Source organism: Phyllostomus hastatus, unplaced genomic scaffold (genome assembly GCF_019186645.2).
Source record: "Phyllostomus hastatus isolate PE091 unplaced genomic scaffold, TTU_PhHast_1.1 phas_contig_86, whole genome shotgun sequence".
In the NCBI taxonomy this organism is placed as follows: Eukaryota; Metazoa; Chordata; class Mammalia; order Chiroptera; family Phyllostomidae; genus Phyllostomus; species Phyllostomus hastatus.
Window position 1 is genome coordinate 70,333,463 of NW_025333977.1, and position 23,748 is coordinate 70,357,210.

At 39.2% G+C, this 23,748-nt stretch overlaps 1 protein-coding gene across 4 annotated transcripts in view; it reads left to right on the forward strand.

Annotated features, from left to right (window-relative positions):
- The first annotated feature begins 303 nt into the window (after positions 1–303).
- The window catches only part of DCBLD2 (discoidin, CUB and LCCL domain containing 2), a 95,724-nt gene continuing 72,279 nt past the window's right edge, over positions 304–23,748 (forward strand). Inside the window, exons 1-2 of one of the 4 annotated variants that reach the window (XM_045850810.1) lie at positions 800–859; positions 1,176–1,250. Coding sequence is in view for 1 of the 4 variants with exons in the window: in XM_045850809.1 (XP_045706765.1) it covers positions 649–859 (211 nt within the window). In the remaining 3 variants the exon portion in view is untranslated. Of the gene's footprint in view, positions 860–1,010; positions 1,141–1,175; positions 1,251–16,304; positions 16,367–17,642; positions 17,740–23,748 lie in introns of those variants that run through there. The other 3 variants (XM_045850812.1, XM_045850809.1, XM_045850813.1) reach the window with 3 other exon arrangements.

The following is a 23,748-nucleotide window of genomic DNA, read 5'->3' on the forward strand; positions in this document are numbered from 1 at the left end:
TTGGGCTGAGGTCCCAACAATAACAAATCTCGGGGCCAGGAGGGGGCCGCTAGGGCCGGAGCTTGGAGGAGGAACCCAGATTGGGGGAGGCGGGTGGGACGCTTCTCAAGGCCTCAGGGGATTGGAGGAGAGAGATGAGCTCGAGTAGCGGGGCAGCGGAGCTAACTGGTCGACCGAGGGGAGAGTGTGTGGATTGGGTGGTGAGGGGAGGAGACGGACCGGAGCTGACTGAGGATTGGCGGTGGCGGCCGAGGAGGCGTGGCCAGAGCGCGTTAGAGGGAGAGCGAGGGAGCCGGCCTGCCAGCTAGCTAGAGCAGCGGGAGAGCGAGGCTAGCCGGAGTCGGGTTGAGGAGCGGGGTGCTGGAGTCTAGTTTTTCGTCTTCGCCGCAGCCATCCTTCGCGCCTGGAGCACTGTGGTTCCTCCGCCCTGCACTGCGGGCTGGGGTCTCGAGCTGGAAACCCAGGGAAAGAACGAAGGAGGAGGCAAAAGCGGAGTGAGGGACAGAGGGGGTCCCGGCGCGGGGCGAGGCGCGCGCTACCTCTCGCTCTATCTCTTCAGCCGCCGCCTCCTTGCTTGGTACCGCGGCCCCTGAGCGCGCGGGACCCACTGGGGGCCCGCACTATGCAGGCGGACTGGCGGCCGCCGCGATGGCGAGCCGGACGGTGGTGAGATCAGGGCGCAGCCCCCCCAGTCCCCAAGTCCGGGCCGTGGCCGCCGCCTCCGTCCGGGCCGCGCTCCCTGATTCTCACTCCTGCCTCCTCCCACCCCGCTCCAACTGCCCCTCCTTCCCTATGCCTCTGCACCTTCTGCTCTTACTTATCCTTCTCTTGCTGCTTAAGAACGCTGGAGCCCAGCAAGGTGAGTGGTCCCCAGGGAATGCGCCGGTGCCTGGGGCCCCACAGGCGGCGGGGGGCGCGGGGGAAGAGCCTGAGGGGAGCTAGGTCTGCGGGCCATTAGCAGACACGCTGCGAAGGCGCTTCCATGCGTGGGCAGACCTGGCTGGGCACTCGTGAGGTTGAGTTGCAAAGGTGAGATCAGCTAGTCGTCCTCCAGCTTGGCGCGGATTTACTTTTTGGCAAGGCCATTCATTTTCCTGAAAAGAAGGAAGTGAGACCCTGCTATCAAAGGCTTCCTTTTTGGTATTTGATTCTTTTCTTTTGGAGAAAATGTTTAGGAGGAGAAAGAGAAGTTTTGAAGATGTCACGCCTAAAGTAAAGCTAAAGGGATGGATAGACAGGAGGAAGGCAAGGTAATTAAATAGCATCTTAAATCTGTTTAAGGCAAATGGCGATAATTGTCTTCTGTGAAAGTGCTCAGGTTAAAAAGCGAACGAAATTGATTCTGGTTATCTGAGTCTTGGATTCAGAAAGTGCCCTTTACAGCCCTTCCCTACCTGTTAGTCAGGATAGTAGTTTAAGTTGCCTGGGTCAGACGTTGGCTCTGACCCACTGAAACCTCCTATGTCACCTAAATGGGACGTTCCACGTTATAAGGGTTGTACCAACCAGAAAGGGACAGAAGTTTGTTGGGGTTTTTTCCCCCATCAACAATCCTTGGAAAACCTTTTCCAGTAGTAAACAAAACTGTTTAATGAATACTCACTGTGATGGAGAGAGAATACAGAACTGATTCCGCCCTCCACCCCCCACCTTTTAGTTCAGGCAGTGACCCGCAATTTTTGAATGAGTTTGGTGTCAGTTATTGAACACATTTCCTATCTTACTGCAGTGAGGATTGTTACTTTTTCTGGGAAGGGTTTTTTTTTTTTTTAATTGATCTCCACATTCTCAGTAAAGTATGGAATCATGGCCACAAGCCTGTCATGATGATGCTGAAACTTTGACAAGCATATGGAAATATAATATCTACTCTAAGAAAAAAACGTGTTTGGTAAACCAATCTCTTTTAGATCTGGACACAGTTCTGTGCAATGTAGATGTTTAGCATTCTGATTTTAGTTAATCTCCATTGAATTTTGAACATCAGCCCTTTTTTAATTACAATGTGAAATCCTTCCCTCCATTGAAGTTTTAGAGCCTGTGCTTCTGTTGGGTTGGCCAAAAGGTTGGCTTAGTTTTTCCCGTAGGATGCTTGGGGTAGTGCTTAGTTGCTTTTAACTTCATTTGAAATAATTTTGTTGGATTGTATTGTGACAGCTGTCATATCAGCATCCATTTAAAAAAATTTATAAAACTCGGTGAATTTTTGTGCGGCCATTTTAATATTGAAGATGGAAGAGAATACACATTTTTGGAGTATTATGCTTTATGACTTCAAGAAAGGTAAAAATGCAACTGAAATGCAAAAAAAAGATTTGTGCTGGGTATGGGGAAGGTGCTGTGACTGATGGAATGTGTCAAAAGTGGTTTGCAAAGTTTATTGGTACTATAGACATTTTGGCCAAATAGTTCTTAGCTGTGGGGCTGTCTTATGCAGGGTATTTAGCAGCACCCCTGTCCTCTACCCACTAGGAGCCAATAGCGGGAGAAAGTCGGAATACTAAAAGTATCTAAATCAATAAAGTAATTGGTGAAAATGAAAAATGTGTCTTTTATTTTATGGGAAAAACTAAACAGACTTTTTGGCCAGCCCAATATTTTCCTCCTAGTAGGAAAAAAGAAAAAAACAAGCTTATATATGGCTCACAGCTATCGGGGCTTATTTTGTGACATGCACAGTACCAGTGGTTTACATGTATTAGCTCAGTCCTCACCATAGCCATTTGAGGTAGATATTGTCCCATTTCAAATGTAGGAAACTGAGACAAAGAATAGAAGGTAACTTGATGCAGAAAGGAGTATAACCACCTAAGCAGAACACTCTGTTTTGCTTATTTCCAGATCTGAAAGTGTTTATATCATGTTTTTTAAAAATATCTTTGAACAGTATGGAATCTATTATCTGTTTCTCTCCAGATGAGACAATTGTCTTGTTTTTAGAATTTCTCAAACCTGGTCTAATTAAATATGCAACATTATGTTTTTCAAAAGATTGAAGTTTAGTTTTTACAAGAGTATTTTAACGAATATACATTTGTCTTTCACAGTGTCATCTTAATATAAACATCAATGTTGATTAAACACAAATAGAAATGATGCTGGTAATTTAAAAGGCCTGATTTCTAGTTCTAAGTTGATTGGGTAAATATTGTTGTTGTTTAAATTCTTCATACCTCAGTTTTCTACATCTTTGATATGAGAATACATACATACCTTTCAAATTTTATTTTTAATTACAGTTGACATTCAGTGTTATTTTGTGTTAGTTTCAGGTGTACAGCATAGTTGTTAGACAGTCATGTTCTTTACAAAGTGATCCCCACCCAATTTCAAGTATGTAATAACCATACATAGTTATTACAATATTATTGACTATATTGCCTATGCTGTACTTTATATCCCTTTTATAACTACCCATATGGTTTTTTTACTTCCTTCATACCTATTTTATAACTTAATGAAAATGAAATGATAGTACACAGGAGTTTTGCAAAGGGGAAAGCGTAATACAGCTGTAACTGATTGTCATTTTTAATCTTGAGCTTACTCAATTATCTGATAAAGGACCAGTTAGGTACTATCACCTGAAAACTCAGGAATTGTGTGAGATTTTAACTCCCCCATTTTTATTTTTATTAAAAATATTTTTTCTTTGTTGATTTTTAGAGAGAGGGGAAGGGAGGGGGAGAGAGAGGGAAAGAAACATGTGAAAGAGAAACATTAATCAGTTGCCTTTTGTAGGCGCCCTGACTGGACCAAACTGTGAACCCAGGCATGTGCCCTGACTGGGAAACCAACAACCTTTTGGTTTGCAGAGACACCCAACCAACCAAGCTACACCAGCCAGGGCAAACTCCCTGATTTTTAAAAATTATATTTTCTTACCCAGAGACCCTGATGCACTCTGTGGTGGAATTTCTTTTAAAATAGTCTTCCTAGTCTAACATGTGCTTCAAGGGTCCACTGGTATGTTTCCATGCATAACCTGAAAAGAGATGTAATTTCAGAGTGAGAAGCAGTGCTTTAAAACACCAGTAAAATTTTTAATAATGGCAATGTCTAAATGTTATAATGTTAAGTTACAAACTGGAGTTTTTACTTTATAGTAAGTATTAGGAAAAAGACTGGAAAGAAATAAAAAGATAACAGTTGTCTTTTGCTAGTACGATTGTGGGCAATTCCTTCTTTATGCTTTTTCAAATTGTCTGCAGTTTGCATATAGTCAGAATAAAAAATAAGCTGTGTAAAACATTTTATGGTACACTTTTCTTCCCAGCCAGCCTAGATAGGTAGAATGCATCTAATATATAGAGTGGGGCGAAAGTAGGTTTGCAGTTAGTTGTTCTTGTGGAAAATAAGACAATAACTAATAAATAATAATACAAGAATAAACTGTTTCACATACTTACAGCTGTAAACCTACTTTTGCCCCAGCCTGTAAATGTTGAGGTAGAATGGTGGTTCAGGTTTTTTTTTTAAGTCTTTCAGACATCATTTTGAAATAGGAGATATTACCCTCATTCCAGTTAATGCCATGCATAGTATTCCTCAGCAGGTTTTCTGCTGACAGAGTGATTATTTTTTTTATTTGGCTCAGAATAAAATTTATCATTGGTCTGAAAACTTATCAGCCTTTCACAGCACAAATGTATTTTGACCAATCTCATAGGATTAATCTACTTATAAGTTCATTCTATTTATTCACATCTATTGTACTGTTTATTTAGATATGGCTTATACTTGTATATTTTTATTTGTAAATTTAATATTAAGTTCATCTTCAAAATCTTTATTGAAAGCATTTTTTTCTGTAAAATGTCCATCTTTCAAAAAACTTAAATTGGTAAAACTTAAGCTGATTGCATATTAACTACTGTAATAAATTTACTTAATAGGAAGTTGAGGGTCTTGTATAAATGAATTTATGTCTTTGGTTTACCATATGACTATAGGAATTTGTGTCACTGTAGTAATTTGTGTCACCTCATTTTCAGGAGCTCAGCTTCCTCATTTGTGTCATGGATGCCTTAACAACCTTTTGGATTAGAATTATATTTGAATGTGAAATCAATTTTAAAGTCCATTAAGACTGACTTGTTTGTGACTATTAGTGTAAAATGTTTGTGAAGATAGTGATTTTTGTTTGCTAATTTAATAAACCTATAAAACAAATCAGATTCTTTTGTAAAAAGATTTCAGTTACACAATGGTATTTGGAACTAATGTGTGGGGGGAAAATTATATTCTGTCAAGTCATGCTTTTATTTTCTAGTGATGTAGGGAAATATTTTTGAACAATATTTGTGAGTAGTCAGAATTGGAGAGCACGTTTCTCTCTCTCTGCAAAGAACATTTGTAATTATTTGTAGTGCTAACCTTAAGTTAATTTAGAATTTTCCATTGTCTTCCTTGGTGTGATAAAACATTAAGATTCTTTATGTAGTTTTGTTCAGAGACAAAAATCAGAGCATCTTATTTCTACTGTATTTCTGATTAATTTTGCACAATGGAAATTAGAAATATAGCATATATTTCATGTATGCTAATAATCAGATTAAAATATACATTTTAAAAACGTATAAGTGAAAAATTAATTGTGAAGTTACATGTTCATGATTTTTACATAGTTTCCTATTGTTATAAACAAAGTGGAAACGTTATTTTTCTTTGGAGATAGTTAATATGTTTGAACATCTGAGCTTCATTCTAGAAGATCAACATAAAATCTTAAAATAGTAAAATTGGTATAAATGAAAGTAGCAGTACTAGAAATAAAGTGACAAATGAATTAATTAATTTCCAGAAAGCATGATGGGATTTCAATATGATGAGGAAAAGCTATATTTACATACAGGTAGATTTTAAATTTAGGGCTACACTTAATAAAATGAACCTGGGATGCGAAAGCTCAGGTGGTAACATTGGGCATTCATTGAATGCATGCAAATATCTTTCTTTTTTTAATTTCCATTTTTATTTTATTTTTAAATATATTTTATTGATTATGCTATACAGTTGTCTGTCCCATTTTCCCTTCTTTATTCCCCTCTGCCCTGCACACTGCCTCCCACCTGCATTCTTCCCCTTTAGTCCATGTCCATGGGTTGTACATACAAGTTCTTTATCTTCTACATTTCCTATACTATTCTTAACCTCCTCCTGTCTATTTTCTACCAACCATTTATGCTACTTATTCCCTGTACCTTTTTCCCCCTCTCTCCTTTCCCCACTGATAACCCTCCATGTGATCTCCATTTGTGTGATTCTGTTCCTGTTCTAGTTGTTTGCTTAGTTGTGTTTTTTTTTTTTTAGGTTTGATTGTTGATAGTTATGAGTTTGTTGTCATTTTACCGCTCATAGTTTTGATCTTCTTCTTCTTAGATAAGTCCTTTTAACATTTCATATAATAAGGGTTTGGTGATGATGAACTCCTTTAACTTGACCTTATCTGGGAAGCACTTTATCTGCCCTTCCATTTTAAATGATAGCTTTGCTGGATAGAGTAATATTGGATGGAGGTCATTGCCTTTTATGACTTAGAATACTTTTTTCTAGCCCCTTCTTGCCTGCAAGGTTTCTTTGAGAAATCAGCAGATAGCCTAATGCGAACTCCTTTGTAGGTAACTCTCTCCTTTTCTGTTGCTGCTTTTAAGATTCTCTCCTCTGTAATCTTGGGTAATGTAATTATGATGTGCTTTGGTGTGTGCTTCCTTGGGTCCAACTTCTTTGGGACTCTCTGAGCTTGCTGGACTTTTTGGAAGTCTATTTTCTTTGCCAGATTAGGGAAATTCTCCTTTTTTATGTTATCAAATAAGTTTTCAATTTCTTGCTCCTGATCATCTCCTTCTGGCACCCCTATGATTCGGATGTTGGAATGTTTAAAGTTGTCCTGGAAGTTCCTAAGCCTCGCCTCGTATTTTTGAATTCTTGTTTCTTCATTCTGTTCTGGTTGAATGTTTATTTCTTCCTTCTGGTCCAAACTGTTGATTTGAGTCCTGATTTCCTTCTTGTCACTATTGGTTCCCTATACATTTTCCTTTATTTAGCTTTTCTTAGCTTTCATTTTTTCCTCTATTTTGTGACCATACTTAACCAATTTTGTGAGCTTCTTGATTACCAGTGTTTTGAACTGTGTATGTATCTGAGTATGTTACTTAGTTGCATTTTTCCTGGAGCTTTGATCTGTTCTTTCATTGGGACCATTTTATTTTGTCTGGTATGCACGTAGTAAGGGGCAGAGCCTTAGGTGTGTTCCCCAGGGCAGGGCAACCCACGTTGCTTTGTTCTGACACTATATGTGGGAAGGGGTCCACAGGGAACAGTGCTGCTTGTTCAGCTCTCAGCTGGCTTTCAGTAACTTCCTCCACAACCCACAAGCAAATTGGGCCCCTCTGGTGCTGATTCCTGGGTGGGTGGTTTTGTGTACGTTCTAGAACCCTGTGGGTCTTTCCAATGAACTCTCCTGTGAGACTGGGAGTTTCTCCCACTGCCTCAACCCTCACAGGTTTTTTTAGTCAGAGGTTTTGAAGTTTTCTCCACACTGGAACCCTGGGTTGCATGGTCTGTCTCCCTCCCCAGTTGTTCCTCCCAGTTTATCTGTACTCAAAACTGGGACTGCCCACTCCGCCAGCTACCACCTTGCCAGCCTGGGTCCTCTATCTACCATCTTGCCCTGAGTCCTCCCTGCCTGTCTCCTCCCCTCCTACTGCTCTGGATAAATGTTTCTTTTTTAACTCTTTGGTTGTCGGACTTCCATACAGTTCAGTTTTCTGTCAGTTCTGCTTGTTTTTTTGTTTTTAAATTTGTTGTTGTTATCATTTTGGTTGTGTGAGGAGGCACAGTGTGTCTGCCTACAGCTCCATCTTGCCCAGAAGCCCAAATAGATCAAGGGTGTCAAACTCATTTTCACCGGGGCCACATCAACCTCACAGTTGCCTTCAAAGGGCCGAATGTAATGTTAGGACTGTATAAACGTAACTACTCCTGAACAGTTAAGTAAAAGCTCGGTGCTGTAGCCAGGTAGAAACAAGGTGCCAGGCCAGATAAAACAAGGTGGAGGGCTGGATTCAGCCCACAGGCCTTGTGTTTGCCACCTGTGTAATAGTTCCTATTTCTGCTTTTTGATTAGTTGGAAGAGTATGGAATGATGACATAAAATTGAGAGGACTAGGAAAAGCTCTATAGAGATCATGATATTTACTAAATGTGATTGTTGAAGTACTAAGTAGGCAACTTGGTAGTTTTTGTGTGGCTCATGAATTTGCTTTATTTTAGAAGAATGTTATGTCCTAAGCACTTTATTATTTAAAATATTATACAGATAACAATGATTGCTACTCAAACCCAAAAACTCATATGATAATTATTCACAGTTCTACCCCCATCACCCTATAATTTTTATGTCCCTTTCTATTCTATATTGACATACCTACATAATCTTACATGGTTGTAATTTTAATACTCTTGTGTTATGTTCTATAGACTTAGCATGTAAAAATTAGTTTATAAGCCAACATATAAGTATACTTAGAAAATATAGTGTAAAAAACTTCAAAATGTAAACATTTCTCATGAGACATTTATTATTTATGAAATAATTACTGTGTTGTTCACAACTGCTATTACGTTATTTTCTTTATTTCATTGGATTAAATTCTTCAGGATAAGATCTTTGAGAAAGTGCAATAAGTCCTCCATGACATTGATAGATTCTGCGACTTTAAGCAAGACAATGTATTAATGAAACCAGTTTTACCATAGGCTAATTAATATAGACAGTATTAAGTTCCTATGACATCTCATCAATGTTAAAATGATGTTGAATGAAAAAATGTTATTCGATGACCTGCTGTTTTCAGCTCAAAATATTAGTTTAGAAACTTATCATGCTAATTATCCAAATTTGTAGATTAAATCCATATAATCTATGAGGACAGAAAATACATATAAATACTCAAATAAACCAGTATTTAATTGATGCCAGGGTCCATGAAGCAGATGAAATAATGGGGTGATATTAAAGACTGCTAAAACATCACCTGTTAGGTCAGCTTACACTCTGAAGGGTATGTAGTTAGAGAAGAAACTTTTTTTTAAAATATATTTTATTGATTGTGCTATTACAGTTGTCCCATTTTTCCCCCTTCACTCCCCTCCACCCTGTACTCTCTCTCCCACCCGTATACCCCCCTTTAGTCATGTCCATGTGTCATACAAGTTCTTTAGCTTCTAGATTTACCATACTATTCTTAACCTCCCCCTATGTATTTTCAACCTACAATCTATGCTACTTATTCTCTGTACCTTTTCCCCCTCTCTCCTCCTCCTACTCCCTTCTTGCTAATCCTCCATGTGATCTCCATTTCTGTGGTTCTGTTCCTGTTCTAGTTGTTTGCTTAGTTTCTTTTGGTTTTGCTTTAGGTGTGATTGCTAATAATTGTGAGTTTGCTGTCCTTTTACTATACATGTCTTTTCTTTATCTTCTTTTGTTAGATAAGTCCCTTTAACATTTCATAAAATAAGGGCTTGGTGATGATGAACTCCTTTAACTTGACCTTATCTGAAAAGCACTTTATCTGCCCTTCCATTCTAAATGAAAGCTTTGCTGGATAGAGTAATCTGGATTATAGGTCCTTGTCTTTCATGACTTGGAATACTTCTTTCCAGCCCCTTCTTGCCTTTAAGGTTTCTTTTGAGAAATCAGCTGACAGTCTGATGGGAATTCCTTTGTAGGTGACTGTCCCCTTATCTCTTGCTGCTTCTAGGATTCTCTTTTTCATTTTTACCTTGGCTAATGTAATTATGATGTGCCTTGGTGTGTTTCTTCTTGGGTCCAACTTCTTTGGGGCTCCCTGAGCTTCCTGGATTTCCTGGAAGTCTATTTCCTTTGCCAGACTGGGGAAGTTCTCCTTTATTATTTGTTCAAATACGTGCTCAATCTGTTGCTTTTCCTCTTCCCCTTCTGGTACCCCTATAATTCGGATGTTGGAACATTTAAAGACGTCCTGGAGGTTCCTCAGCTTCTCCTCGTTTTTTTGAATTCTGATTTCTTCATTCTTTCCTGTTGGTTTTTTTCTTCCTCCTGATCCACTCTATTGTTTTGAGTCCCAGTTTCCTTCCCATCCCTATTGGTTCTCTGTGCATCTTCCTTCATCTCTTTTATAGTAACCTGCATTTTTTCATGTAATTGGTAATTTGCTCCCCAAATTAACCAATTCTGTGAGCTTCCTGATCACCAGTGTTTTGAACTGTGCATCTGATAGATTGGCAATCTTTTGGTCGCTCAAAAGGATGAGCCCTGGGGCATTGATCTGTTTTTCTGTTTGAGACATGTTGTTCCTATTATAGTGAGGGGCGGAGCCTTAGGTGTTCACTGGGGCTGGGCACCCAGTTGCTAGATTGTGACGTTGTGTGTGGGGGCGGGAGGGAACAATGGCAGTAGTTCCATTCTCCTGGGATCTCAGTCCCTTCCCTGGGATCCTGGGTTGCGCGTTCTGCCGTGGTTCACAATTGCAGCCTCACTGGGTCTGCCAATTGCCGCTTGCGTACTCAGGGTCCACACGCTGCCATCTTGCACGCCTCCCACTGCGATCTGGTGCACCCCGGATAGCTTATGTGCTCCCAGTTGCCTATGCACCCAGTTCTCCATGTTCTCCACGCTGGAGACCCGTGCCCAGCTGCTGCTCGTCTCTGCCCCTCCTACCAGTCCAGATGAACGGGTCTACTTCAACTTCTTGGCTGTCCGACTTCCATTCAGATAAATTCTCTGTCAGTTCTGGGTGTTATTCTGCCTCTAAATTGTTGTTGTTCTAATCTTGGTTGTGCGTGGAGGTATGGTACATCCACCTATGCTTCCCTCTTGCCGGAAGTGGAGAAGAAACTTTAATAAGCTGCCGGAATTGTGGGGAAGACCCCCAAGGTGCAAGCTCTCTCCACTGCTTTCTAAGGGAGGGAGGCCTCTAGTTACCTGGGAGGCTTTTGCTGAGTACAGTGCATGCAAGTTTGCTGTCCAAATGGAATTGCTTGGGATCAAAGAGAAGATTTTGGTACTCTATCATTCTCTCATGAAGAACTATCAGCATGAAGGGATATCATCAATTATGAGCTCCCAGAAGAGTGCTCACGTATGTCAGTACAGACCAGGGCTATTTAGAGAAGAGTGAAACATTGTCATTGTTTTCAGAGAACCTGTAGTTTAGGAAATAATCTCCAAGTTGGAATAGATATAAAAATAACCAAGGAAGACTGCACAGTGTTGTGTGTTTATAATGGAAGGAGAACTTACAACACCTAGGAAAGTAGAAACTTTGCTGATAAAGAGGTTTTTAATGGATGAGTTCTAAAGAATTGCTAGACTTCTAGTCTACAGTGGTAACAGACATTTGAATAAAGAACACAGCTTGAGAACAGCAAAGAGTCAGGAAACAATGGGAGTTTATGTCCTGCCTTGTTGCAGTGAGTAGCAAGCCTCTGGTCTTGGGCCACTGCTTTTTCCTTGAGCCCCATGCTCTGTACCCTTGCCCAGTCAATCGTTAGGCAAGTGTTGAATATTTGTGGGCTATGGTTCTATGCACTGGGGTACTGCCCTCCTGGGGCTAAGTTAATACTACTGTAGTGTGGCCAACAGCCTCTTTATCACCTATTAGATAAAATCCAGGCTCCTTTGCATGTTATAGATACGGGGTGGGAAAAGTAGGTTTACAGTTGTTTGTATGGAGAATAATATAATATCCCACACCTCTATAATTTTTTGTCAGTCTGGTCCCTGTCTTCCTCTCTGATTTATTAACACCATGCCAACACCCCTCATGCTTTATAGTTCAGGTATAAGACTGAGCTACTTTTTTATTCTTCTAATAGTAATTTTATGTTTTTTTTCCTTGTTTCCTATACTGACATCTTCACATATGCTGTTTTCTCTACTTGAAATGTCCTTAATTTATTTCCTTGTCTACTTAGTAAACTCTTTTTTGTTTTTGCTTCTTTGCAATTTATTTTTTATTGTATTATTTTCTCTTATCATTTGTCCCCCTTATACCTCCCTGCCCCCCTGAAAATCACCACACTGTATTCCACGTGTCCTTTTTCCTTTTTTGTTTGATCCCTCACCTCTTAACCCCTCCCCAGAGGTGTCAGCTGCCTCTCTGTAAGTCTGTTTCTGTTTTGTTATTTCAGTTCATTAGATGCCACATATGAGTGAAATCATATGGCATTTGTCTTTCTCTGACTAGCTGATTAATTTCACTTAGCACAGGGGTGTCAAACTCATTTTCCTAGGGGCCACATCAGCCTTGTGATTGCCTTCAAAGGGCCAGAATAATTTTAGGACTATATAAATGTAACTACTCATTAACTGTTAAGGAGTTGAAATTACATTCAGCCCTTTGAAGGCAACTGTGAGAAAATGTGGCCCCTGGTGAAAATGAGTTTGACACCCATGATTAGCATAATGTTCTCCAAGTCCTATCAATAATGTTGCAAAGGGTAAAACAACTTCTTCTTCTCCTTCTTCTTCTTCTTCTTCTTTCTTCTTTCTTCTTCTTTCTTCTTCTTCTTCTTCTCTACAGCTGAGTAATATTCCACTGTGTAAATGTCCCCTGTTCTGTCTACTCACCTACTAAGTGACACTTGGGATGCTTCCATATCTTGGTGGTTGTAAATAACACTGCAAGAAATATAGGGGTGCTTATGTTCTTTTGAATTAGTGTTTTGTGTTCCTTTGGATATATTCCCAGAAGTGGGATTGCTGGGTCAAAAGGCAGATCCATTTTTCATTTCTTGAGATACCTCCATATTGCTTTCCACAGTGGCTGTACCCATTTGCATTCTCATCAACAGTTCAAAAGAGTTCCCCTTTCTCCACATCTTTGCCAGCACTTGTTGTTTGTGAATTTATTGATGATAGCCATTCTGACAGGTGTGGGATGATATCTCATTGTGGTTTTAATTTGTATTTCTCTGATTAGTGACATTGAGCATCTTCTCATCTGTCTGTTGGCCACCTGTATGTCCTCTTTGGAGAAGTGTCTATTCAGGTCCTTTGCCCATTTTTTCATTGGGTTGTTTCTTCATGTTGAATTTTGTAAGTTTTTTTACAATTTTCAATATTAACCCCTTTACAAAAATGTATTGGCAAATATGTTCTCCTGTTCTTTGGGCTGTCTTTTTATTTTGTTGATTTCTTTTGCTGTGCAAAATCCTTTTAGTTTGATGTAGTTTGATTTTCTTTTGTTTCCCTTGCCTGAGGAGATATATTAGAGAAAATATTGCTGTGGGCAATGTCCAAGATTTTGCTTCCTATGTTTTCTTCTAGGATTTTTATGGTTTTGGTCTAATGTTTAAGTCTTTAATCCACTTTGAATTTATTCTTGTGTGTGGTATAAGAAGGTGGTCTAGTTTCATTTTCCTGCACATATCTGTCCAATTTTCCCAACACCTCTTATCAAATAAACTATCTTTAGCCCATTGTATGTGCTTGCTTCCTCTGTCAAATATTGACAAATATTCTGTCCCATTGATCTATGTGTCTGTTTGTATGCCAGTACCATGCTGTTTTGATTACTATAGCCTTATAGTATAGATTAATATTAGGCAGTGTGATTCCTCCAATGTTATTCTTCTTTCTCAAGATCACTGTTGCTGTTCGGGGCCTTTTGTGGTCTCGTATATACTTGATACACTCTTAGTCACCCTTAAAAGACCCTTTTTGGGTCTCATCCCTTCTGTGAAGAGTTTTCTAACCATCATCAAACATTCATTTCCAGATAGTACTTTCCACTTAACTTCTGTTCCTTCATTAATCACACTATTTAAAATATTTGTTTCTGGCAGAGAGTTTTGCTCATTTTCTTATTTGTAATGATTAGCATGATGTCTGTCATTCAAAAAACGTGTATTAAGGGCCTATTTCTGAAGTGAATCTGCTGCCCCAAGCACATTTTTTGGTGTTAGTTGCTGAGCACCTGCATACCCTTCACACCATCATCTTTTGTCTCATCTCCATCTTAGTGTGCAGTCCTAGAGCCTGGGCTTCTCAATCCCATGGGAATAAAGCCACTTCTTCAGCCTACTTGCTCAGAATCTAACATCTACCCAGTGTTTCTCAGCCATTCTCTTCACAGAGGCGAGACCTCTTTGCTGCACCCCCTTAATAAGGAGTCCTCTTTTATCTGGAGCTGAACATAGTCATGGCTACTCAGAAAACACTACTGGGCCCACTTGTCAGATCATCCATAAGAGCAGTGACAGCCTAAATTTATATCAGCAAGTTGGGTGCGTTCCTTTGTTCTCTCAAGTTCTCATTTGAAGAGTCACCGCCACCATTATAAGAGTCGCCCAGTTTTGGTTCCATTAGTTGCCTGCCTTCATTTTAGTCACCAGCTGGAATGTCTGGAGAGCACTCAGGTAGCTTTAATAATCTGGTGCCAGGAAAATAATGAGAAACAAAGGCTGCAAAGTTCAGTGGGAATGTTATTTTGGAGCACTTTCCATTATGGGGCACACTGAGGAGTTTGTACCTGAGATATTAGGCATGGCCTTAGCCTTAGGTTACTCCATCTTTATCAGGTCCATTTGTCCATCTGCTGGTTCAGTTGTCTCTTGGCATCCTGGTCTGTCATCTCAGTGATGCATTGCCCCTGGTCCTTGACAGATCCCACACAAGCTCATGTGCCAGTCCCCAGTGTCTGCTTCCTCAGGTTCTGGATATATGAAGATTACTGGAGCAAGTTACATGTCCATTGTTATTAGCTCTGTCACAAATGAGGACTGCTAATCAAATCTCAAATGGCAGTTACCCCTCAACAGCAGCATTATGATTGGCCCACTGTGTAGAGCCGAACTCCTGCCCTTGTCTTCATCCATGCACAATATAAATTTGCCTCCTGCCTCACCCTTCCTTCTTCCTGAAACTCTCTCTTCCACCTTGTCCAGAGCATAGCTCTATCAGGGAATATATGTTGTGCTTTAGTATGATGTAAACTTACGTGGTGCTTCTTAGTCTATGCCTGGAAATATGCTCAAAACACCACTGGCATTTAATACATCTTTCTTTTGAACTGTTTGCTTTTCAGGTACTTTTTATCTCAGCTTTTTCCAGGGACATACTTTCTAAAAAGTAGGCTACACTTGTGCTGTACTTTTCTTAGTGTCTGGCACACAGCAGGTATTTGTTACTGATGATTTCCTTTTTAACCCTTGAAGTCTAGCTTCTGCTATACTGAAGCCATCATTTAAACTTAGTTTTGTTTTGTTTTGTTTTGTTTGTTTCACTTTCCAAAACCTGAGAGCTTTGTTTGTTTTCACTATTTTTAATCCTGGTGGACTTTGAAAGTATGGAGACTTTGGATTCAGACATGCCTGAATTTAAAAAGTAGCCATGGCGACTTTGGGATTCATTTACCATTCTCGGTCTTATTAAATATATAAGACAGCTCTCTTTCTAGAATGTATGAGGACTGGGACCAAATCTGTTTGTGTGGCTGATAAATTTTGTTCAATGTGTGAATCAATGTGTAAATGAAAATTTTGTTTCTCTTTTTCCTGCTCTGCAGTTAAAATATCCATCTTCAAATGTTTGCTTTCTACTGAGATCCAATGCTTTTCCATCATTCTGCCCCTTAGTTCAGAGAAAGGGGCCAGACTGCAATAGAGGAATGTGACAGCAAGGCGTGGTTGTTCATGTGAGATGTTTTTACTTGGCTTCTAACCCACCTAGACCTTAATGCTGATTCTAACCCTTCCTTTTGACCTCTGCTTTCTCTCTCCAACTTCTGTTGACATGTTTCAACTGTCTTTGATCTCCGTCCTCTCATATCAATTTCAGGTTAATGGTTTATCTCTTTCTGTTGTACCCTTGTTTCTAGTTATTCTTTGGATTTTAGAAGCAAATTTTATATTTTTCATACAGACATTCTGAGAGGTGGGCAGGAAAAGGCAGACAACTGTACTTGAACAACAATAAAAATAAAGTGAACAAAGAAATAAAAATAAAAGAACAAATGAACAAAATCATAAAAAAAGACATGTACTGTTGCATGGGTAGAGGAAAAGTATTTTAGTTAGGACTTCAGAGGTTGTAAGAAACAGAAGTCTAAATCTGCTTATTGTAGAAGGGAAAAGTATTTGGAGGATTCTAAGATTACTTGTGGAGTCTTGGGAAGAACTGAACCAACCTAAGCCAAAGGGGAAGCAGGAATGCAGGAGGAACTCAGGCACTAAGGATTCTGCTTAATTTTTCTCTCTTGATTCACTCTGACTTTCAGTAGACTCATGGAATAATGGCTCTTGGTGATCCTCAAGGCTGGTAACCTCAACACTGGGGAGATTCTGGGATTTCTGGGACAAGGTCCAGAAATTGGAGGGAAGGGTGAGTTGGCCTCACATTGGCCCACTGTAAATCAGACCCACACTTGAGCCTGTCAGCCAAGGGACTTGACATATAGAAAAACTTGGAAATGCAGGGCAGTTCCTGGAAGGATAAGGAAGGTACTAGATAGACAGAGGCATGCGTCATCTTTGAGGAGAAAGAGGTTCACATTTATAGAGTCCATTGTATTTTACATAAGTTGTTATCAAACCTCACAAGTACCTTGGGAGATGGATGGTGAGGAGATGGAGCCTTTTAATGGTTAAGTGCCCAGGATCTCAAAAATTGGCATGGCTAGAGTTTAAATCTAAGTCTATCTAACTCCGAAGCCTGTGTATTAATGTGCTTTCTACTAAATCACTTGCCTATCAAGTGCCTGCCGCTGGCTGATTTGCATTTATTATTTTTTTGAAATTCAACAGCATGTGTTAAGAGCCTATAGTATGCCCTATTTCTTTGTGTATGCCTGCCTTACAATTTTATAGCTTGGTATGGTAAACTGGCATAAATGTGCATGTATAATTAAGCACATTGAGTACAGTAAAGAGATTTTGATAATAGAAATGAAGACAGAGACCAGGACTTTCAGCATATTTTACAAAGGAAGTAACACTGAATTTTCGAGGTGGATGAGAGGAGGAAGCAGAGTGGAATGGCATGTGTAGTAGCCCAGAGGACAGAATGTGGAGCATGTATGGAGGCACTTGTAGTTCGACAGCTGGAGCAAAAAGGCTGTGGGAAAAGTCAGAAAATGAGACTGAAAGGGGATTCGAGGAAAGATTGTGATAGGTTTTGTATCCTTGCTGAAGAATATGACTTTCATTGTATCATCAATGGGAAATAGTGGAAGGAATTTTAAATATGGGACAGGACCCAGTTGGTGTTTCAGAAGCACCGACAAGAGTATGGACAGTGGATTGGGGGAAGGAAAGACGTGGAAACAAGGGCCTATACTTGTTCAGAGGGACTAAATGTAGAGATATTGAGGAGATAGAAAGTACAAAACGTAATAACCAGTCAGATTTGAGAGAGCAAAGGTTAAAATGCTTTTCTAAAAAAATCTTTGGAATCCTGTTCTCCCTGCTTCTCCAACCAGGATTAAACTGCAGTTAACTACAGTTTATCCTACACACACATACACACATCCATAAAGTTCCCATTACTTCCCCATAGTATTCAACATCTATGAAATGACTTGCTGTATCTATTTTACTGTGTTGTAAACTATAAGGGCAGGGTCCTTGTCTGTCATTTTTTGTTTTTTGTTTTTTTGTAGCACCTAATACAGTGCCTGGCATATGGAAGATGTTCCTTGAATACTTGGGACACATTGAGTTTGAGCAGTGGAACTTCTTAGCAGAGGTGCTTAATATGTAAGTAGGTGACAAGTTTCAGGATTAGGAGAATGGTTGGAGGCTTTGGAGCTTTCCCCATTTCACTGAAGTCATAGGAGTAGATGAAATTTCTCAGGTATAATAGTGTGGGGAAACAGTTCTGAGAACAGCAGTGTTAACAGTAAGAAGCCAAGACAGTTAAGATGCCAGAAAAGTTGCGATTAGAGAGTTGAAGAGCTAAGACAAGGAAGGAGAGTTTTAAGAATGAGGGAGGGAAGATATGAAGGAAGATAGAAAAATGGGAGGGCAGGAAGGCCTAGCAATAACAGGTGCTGTAGAAAGGTCCCAAATGATTGGGATAGAAAAGTATCCGTTGTATTTGGCAGCTTAGAAATTGGCTGCTTTAGTGAATAGAGTAAATGTTGAGAACCACTGAATAAGACACAACTGAGGAGCTTTGGGTACCCATCTGAGATTGGAACCCATTACTCTAATGACGCATACCCTGGATTTTGTGATTCTTTTTCCAGTAGTGCTTAGCTTCTTGGCAAAGAGAGATAATTTGATTTGGTGGGGAGAGGAGGGAGGATGTTGCCAGGATACTCAAGAAGAACACAGTAGCTAGGAAGTGAATGTACCAGAAGAGTGTAGCTAATCTGGTGTACATGAGGTCCATAAGGGAGCTGAAAGGTCAGAAGACTGACCAGTAGAGTAAGACATTAAAGTTCTGGATATGTTAGAAGTGAGAGCAGTTGATAGTGGTAAAAACAAAGTCCAGGTTGTGGTCCTGAGAATAACGACGTGAAGTAGAGGTCATAGGGTAGAAGATTAGTGAGAGTTATTGTCTAATGGATTCATACTTTTCACAAGACACACTTGAGGCTTTAAAGCCACTATAAATTTTCTAAACTAATGGGCCACTATTCTTTTACTTCAGTTAGGTTGTGGCCAAGTGCACTAGCTTGACATATGACGGGCAAAGCCTTTCTGGCCTTTTATGATGGTAATAGTACCCTCAATCATTTACTGAGCACTTTCTCATGGATTAGGCTCTCCATACTAGGTCTTCTCATATGATATCTCATTTGATTTTTACCCTGTCTGGTTTGACTTGTTAGTGACCCCATTTTATAAAACTGAGGTATAGCAACAATAAATTACCTTCTGAAGGTCATAGTACATGGTAGCAAGGACATTTAAGTTCATTGTATAAAACCAGAATTCATTTGCTTTACATTATGCTCTAAGCAGAATATGTGCTTGACAGGGGTTGAAGAGGATTTATACATCTCACATTCCTTTACATTAATCACTTTCGTAAATTATCACATATACAGAGATGAAGTTCGGCTTAAAAAAGAATGAAGCTGGGAGCTACTCCTTTTTCCTAAAAACTACCCACAGTGACCCTCTTTAGGCCCCCAATGCATATCCATCCTATGCAGTATTGGACAACCTGCACAATATGGACACATTCCTAGAAACATACAGTCTTCCTAAGCCAAATCAGGAAGAATCAGAGAATCTGAATAGATGGATTACACCTAATGAATTTGAAGCGGTTATAAAGTAAAAAAAACTACCAACAAATAAAAGCCCTGGACTGGATGGCTTCACAGGTGAATTTTACCAAACGTTCCAAGAAGAACTAACTACCACCTCTCCTTCTCAAACTATTTCATAAAATTCAAGAGGAGAGAATTTTATAAGACCAGCATTATCCTAATTCCAAAACCAGATAAAGACACTACAAAGAAAGAAAATTATAGGCCAATACCCTGATAAACATAGATGCTAAAATCCTCAACAAAATATTAGCAAACCAAATATAGCAGTGCAGCAAAAAGATCATAAACCATAATCAAGTGGGATTTATTCCAGAAATGCATGGTTGGCATAATATTCACATATCAAATGTATGATACGCCACATAAACAAAACAAAGGATAAAAACCTTATGATTACGTCAGTAAATGCAGAAAAAGCTTTTGATAAATCCAGCATAGCATATGATAAAAACTCTCAGTAAAGTGGGATTAGAGGGGACTTATACATAAAAAAGGCCAATTATGACAAACCCACTTTAAGCATCATACTCAACTGGCAAAAACTGCAATTGTTCCTCTTAAAGTGGGGAAAAAGACAGGGATATCTGCTTTCACCTCTCTTATTCAACATAGTACTGGAAATCCTAGTCACAGCAATCAGACAAGAAGAAATAAATAAAAGGCATCCAAATTGGAAAGGAAGAAGTAAAACTGTCATTATTCGCAGATGACATGATATTGTACATAGAGAACCACAAAGATTCTACCAAGAAACTACTAGAACTGATAAAGAATTCAGCAAAGAACACAGGATACAAAATTAATATCCAGAAATCAGTTGCCAATAACAAACTAATAGAAAGGGAAATTAAGAAAGTAATCCCATTTACAATTGCTACAAAAATAATAAAATACCTAGGAATAAATCTAACCAAGGATGTAAAAGACCTGTACTCAGAAAATTATAAGATACTGAAGAAAGAAGTAGAAGAAAATACAAATAAATGGAATCACATACCATGTTCATGGATAGGAAGAATTAACATCATTAAAATGCCCATACTACCCAAAGCAATCTACAGATTCAACACAACTCCTGTTAAGATTCCAATGATGTATTTCATAGAAGTAGAACAAATATTTCAAAAATTTGTGTGGAACAGAATACAGAATCCAGAAATAAACCTACACCTTTATAGTCAATTAATATTTGACAGAGGAAGCAAGCACATACAATGGGCTAAAGATAGTTTATTTGATAAAAGGTGTTGGGAAAATTGGACAGATATGTGCAGGAAAATGAAACTAGACCACCTTCTTATACCACACACAAGAATAAATTCAAAGTGGATTAAAGACTTAAACGTTAGACCAAAACCATAAAAATCCTAGAAGAAAACATAGGAAGCAAAATCTTGGACGTTGCCCACAGCAATATTTTCTCTAATATATCTCCTCAGGCAAGGGAAACAAAAGAAAATCAAACTACATCAAACTAAAAGGATTTTGCACAGCAAAAGAAATCAACAAAATAAAAAGACAGCCCAAAGAACAGGAGAACATATTTGCCAATACATTTTGTAAAGGGGTTAATAATTGAAAATTGTAAAAAACTTACAAAATTCAACATGAAGAAACAACCCAATGAAAAAATGGGCAAAGGACCTGAATAGACACTTCTCCAAAGAGGACATACAGGTGGCCAACAGACAGATGAGAAGATGCTCAATGTCACTAATCAGAGAAATACAAATTAAAACCACAATGAGATATCATCCCACACCTGTCAGAATGGCTATCATCAATAAATCCACAAACAACAAGTGCTGGCAAAGATGTGGAGAAAGGGGAACTCTTTTGAACTGTTGATGAGAATGCAAATGGGTACAGCCACTGTGGAAAGCAATATGGAGGTATCTCAAGAAATGAAAAATGGATCTGCCTTTTGACCCAGCAATCCCACTTCTGGGAATATATCCAAAGGAACACAAAACAATGAATTCAATGAACACAGAATTCAAAAGAACATAAGTACCCCTATGTTCCTTGCAGTGTTATTTACAACCACCAAGATATGGAAGCATCCCAAGTGTCCCTTAGTAGGTGAGTGGACAGAACACGGGACATTTACACAGTAGACTATTACTCGGCTGTAAAAATAAAAGGGGGGGGGGAGGAGAAGGAAAGAAGAAGAGGAAGAAGAAGGAAGGAAGGGAGGAAAGGAGGAAGGAAGGAGGAGAAAGAAAGTTTTAGCCTTTGCAACAGTATTGATAGGACCTAGAGAACATTATGCTAAGTGAAATAAGCCAGTCAGAGAAAGACAAATACCGTATGATTTCACTCATGTGGAATCTATTCAACAAACTGAGCTGACGAGGAAAGTGTGGACAGACTTTTAGATGGAGAACAGGATGATAGCTAGTGAGGGTATTTGAGGTAGTGGAAGGATTGAGAAAAAAGGAAAAACAACTCAGGGACATCGACAACTGTGGGTATTGCTGGGGGGTGGGGATATAAGGGGACTAAATGGTAATGGAAAAAAACAATAAAGATGAAATTTTTAAAAAGTAAAAATATCGAATGAAATTAAAGTGCATTGAATTGTCTATTTAAGATTTGTAGTGTTAATAATACTGCTGGTCTAAACATTTATAGTACTGAATAATACATTAAAAATATTATTGTAGCCCTGGCCAATGTGGCTGCGTTGGTTGGGTGTTGTCCAGCAAACTGAAAGGTCACAGATTTCATGCCTGTTCAGGGCACATCCTGGGTTGCAGATTCTGTTCCCGGTTGGGGCTTGTGGGAGAGGCATTCGTTTGATGTTTCTCACTTTGATATTTCTCTCTCCCTCTAAACTTTGTGAGCATGTCCTTGGTGTGGATAAAAAAAAATCTTCATTGTAGCCAAATAAAATATAGGATGTGTTAGTTAAGACTCAGAAGTTATTCTTCTAAGTACTTTTCTACACTCTTAATTGTCTGTTTTCCAGTTGAGTATAAGATCTCACAGGTGTGTTACAAGATGTGACAAGAAGTGACACTTATTTAGAGGAAATTTTCAGATGTACCAGTTCACAGTGATAAAGTAATCCTTGAAATCTCATGGAAAAAGTATAAACCCTTCATAGCTTATAATGACTGGTGACAGTTAGGTTGCTCCACAGTTTTGACATTCCTGCAACTTTCCACATTTGTGTTTCTTGTTAAAGTTTTTTGAGAAGGTGCACCATGTTCATAGTACTATAATTCAACAAGTAGGAATTTTGTTATTTATTACTTGTAGTGTGATTAATATATGGGGTGACTGGAGAGTCATATGCAATCAGCATCACAAGCATATATTTATCAAAAAAACTCCAGTTGATTTGAAGTTCAGAGCATCCTAAAATAAGCCATGCATCCTTTGTTGTATTAAATTCATTGTCGTTTAAATGGCTAATGTTCCCTTTATTTTCTCTGGGGATAAGGAGTAAAAGAAATTACTCAGTTATTTTCCTTGGAACAATACCAAAATTTGTGTCTGGCTTAACACATCTGACCTTACACTCAGAGGAAGTGGACACATGTTCTATGAGTAATCCCCTAGATAAACCTGCAGCCAAGCAAAGGAACAGTAAGCTCAAATTCCAGTGTTTTTTCTTCACTAAAATAAAGTTTAGAAATTACACTAAAAGGCCTCTACCCTTCATGGTCAGTCATAGTCTGGTGGGGACCATCTAGGGAGAAATTGACAGTGGAGGTGGTGGTGACTGAGTTGGAGAAAGAGTTGGTGATGTTGGAATTCTTGATGAGAATGTCTGGATTGCTCCTGTGATACCCATTTTAAAAGTTGTGTTTCCAGTAGTAGTTACGCTCTTTTTGTCAAGCCACCATTTGAAAGTGAGTAATAGTAGGTAATACAGTCTGGCCTTGGATCATTATTACTCTTTCCAGTGTACAACGCTAAGTAGAAAGTTTAGGGACTGTTACTCATGACCCTATAGCAACATTTTCAGCCTTAATGTTAAGAGCTCCTGAATGAGAAAAAAATCATTTGAGGGCTGTAGACTAATAAAAAGGAATTTTTTTCTTTAACTTAACGAAAAAACAAAGCATTCCATTTACTTGTTTAAAAATTGGGAATTAGAAACATAAAACTCTTTAGTGTAACTGCTGACCTTTGAAGGGAAACTATTCCCTTGGTTGTACCCATAACAAATAGAATAGCATTACCCTTGGGCCAAATGAAACCCAGCCAGGAACTAACCCAGATCTCCTGTCTGAGATAGCTTAGCCTTTGCTGTCTCGCTGCTTCTCAACCTTGACTCTGTTGACATTAGCAGGGATCAGCTTATGGGGGGGGGGGAGGGGCTTTCCTGTGCATTGTGAGATGTTTTAGCAGCATCCCTGGCCTCTACCCACTGGATGCCAGTAGCACCCCACTCCCTCTAGCTGTGACAACCAAAAATGTCTTCTTCAGACATTGCCAGCTGGGAGGGCATTGCTCCCTGTGGCGTCCT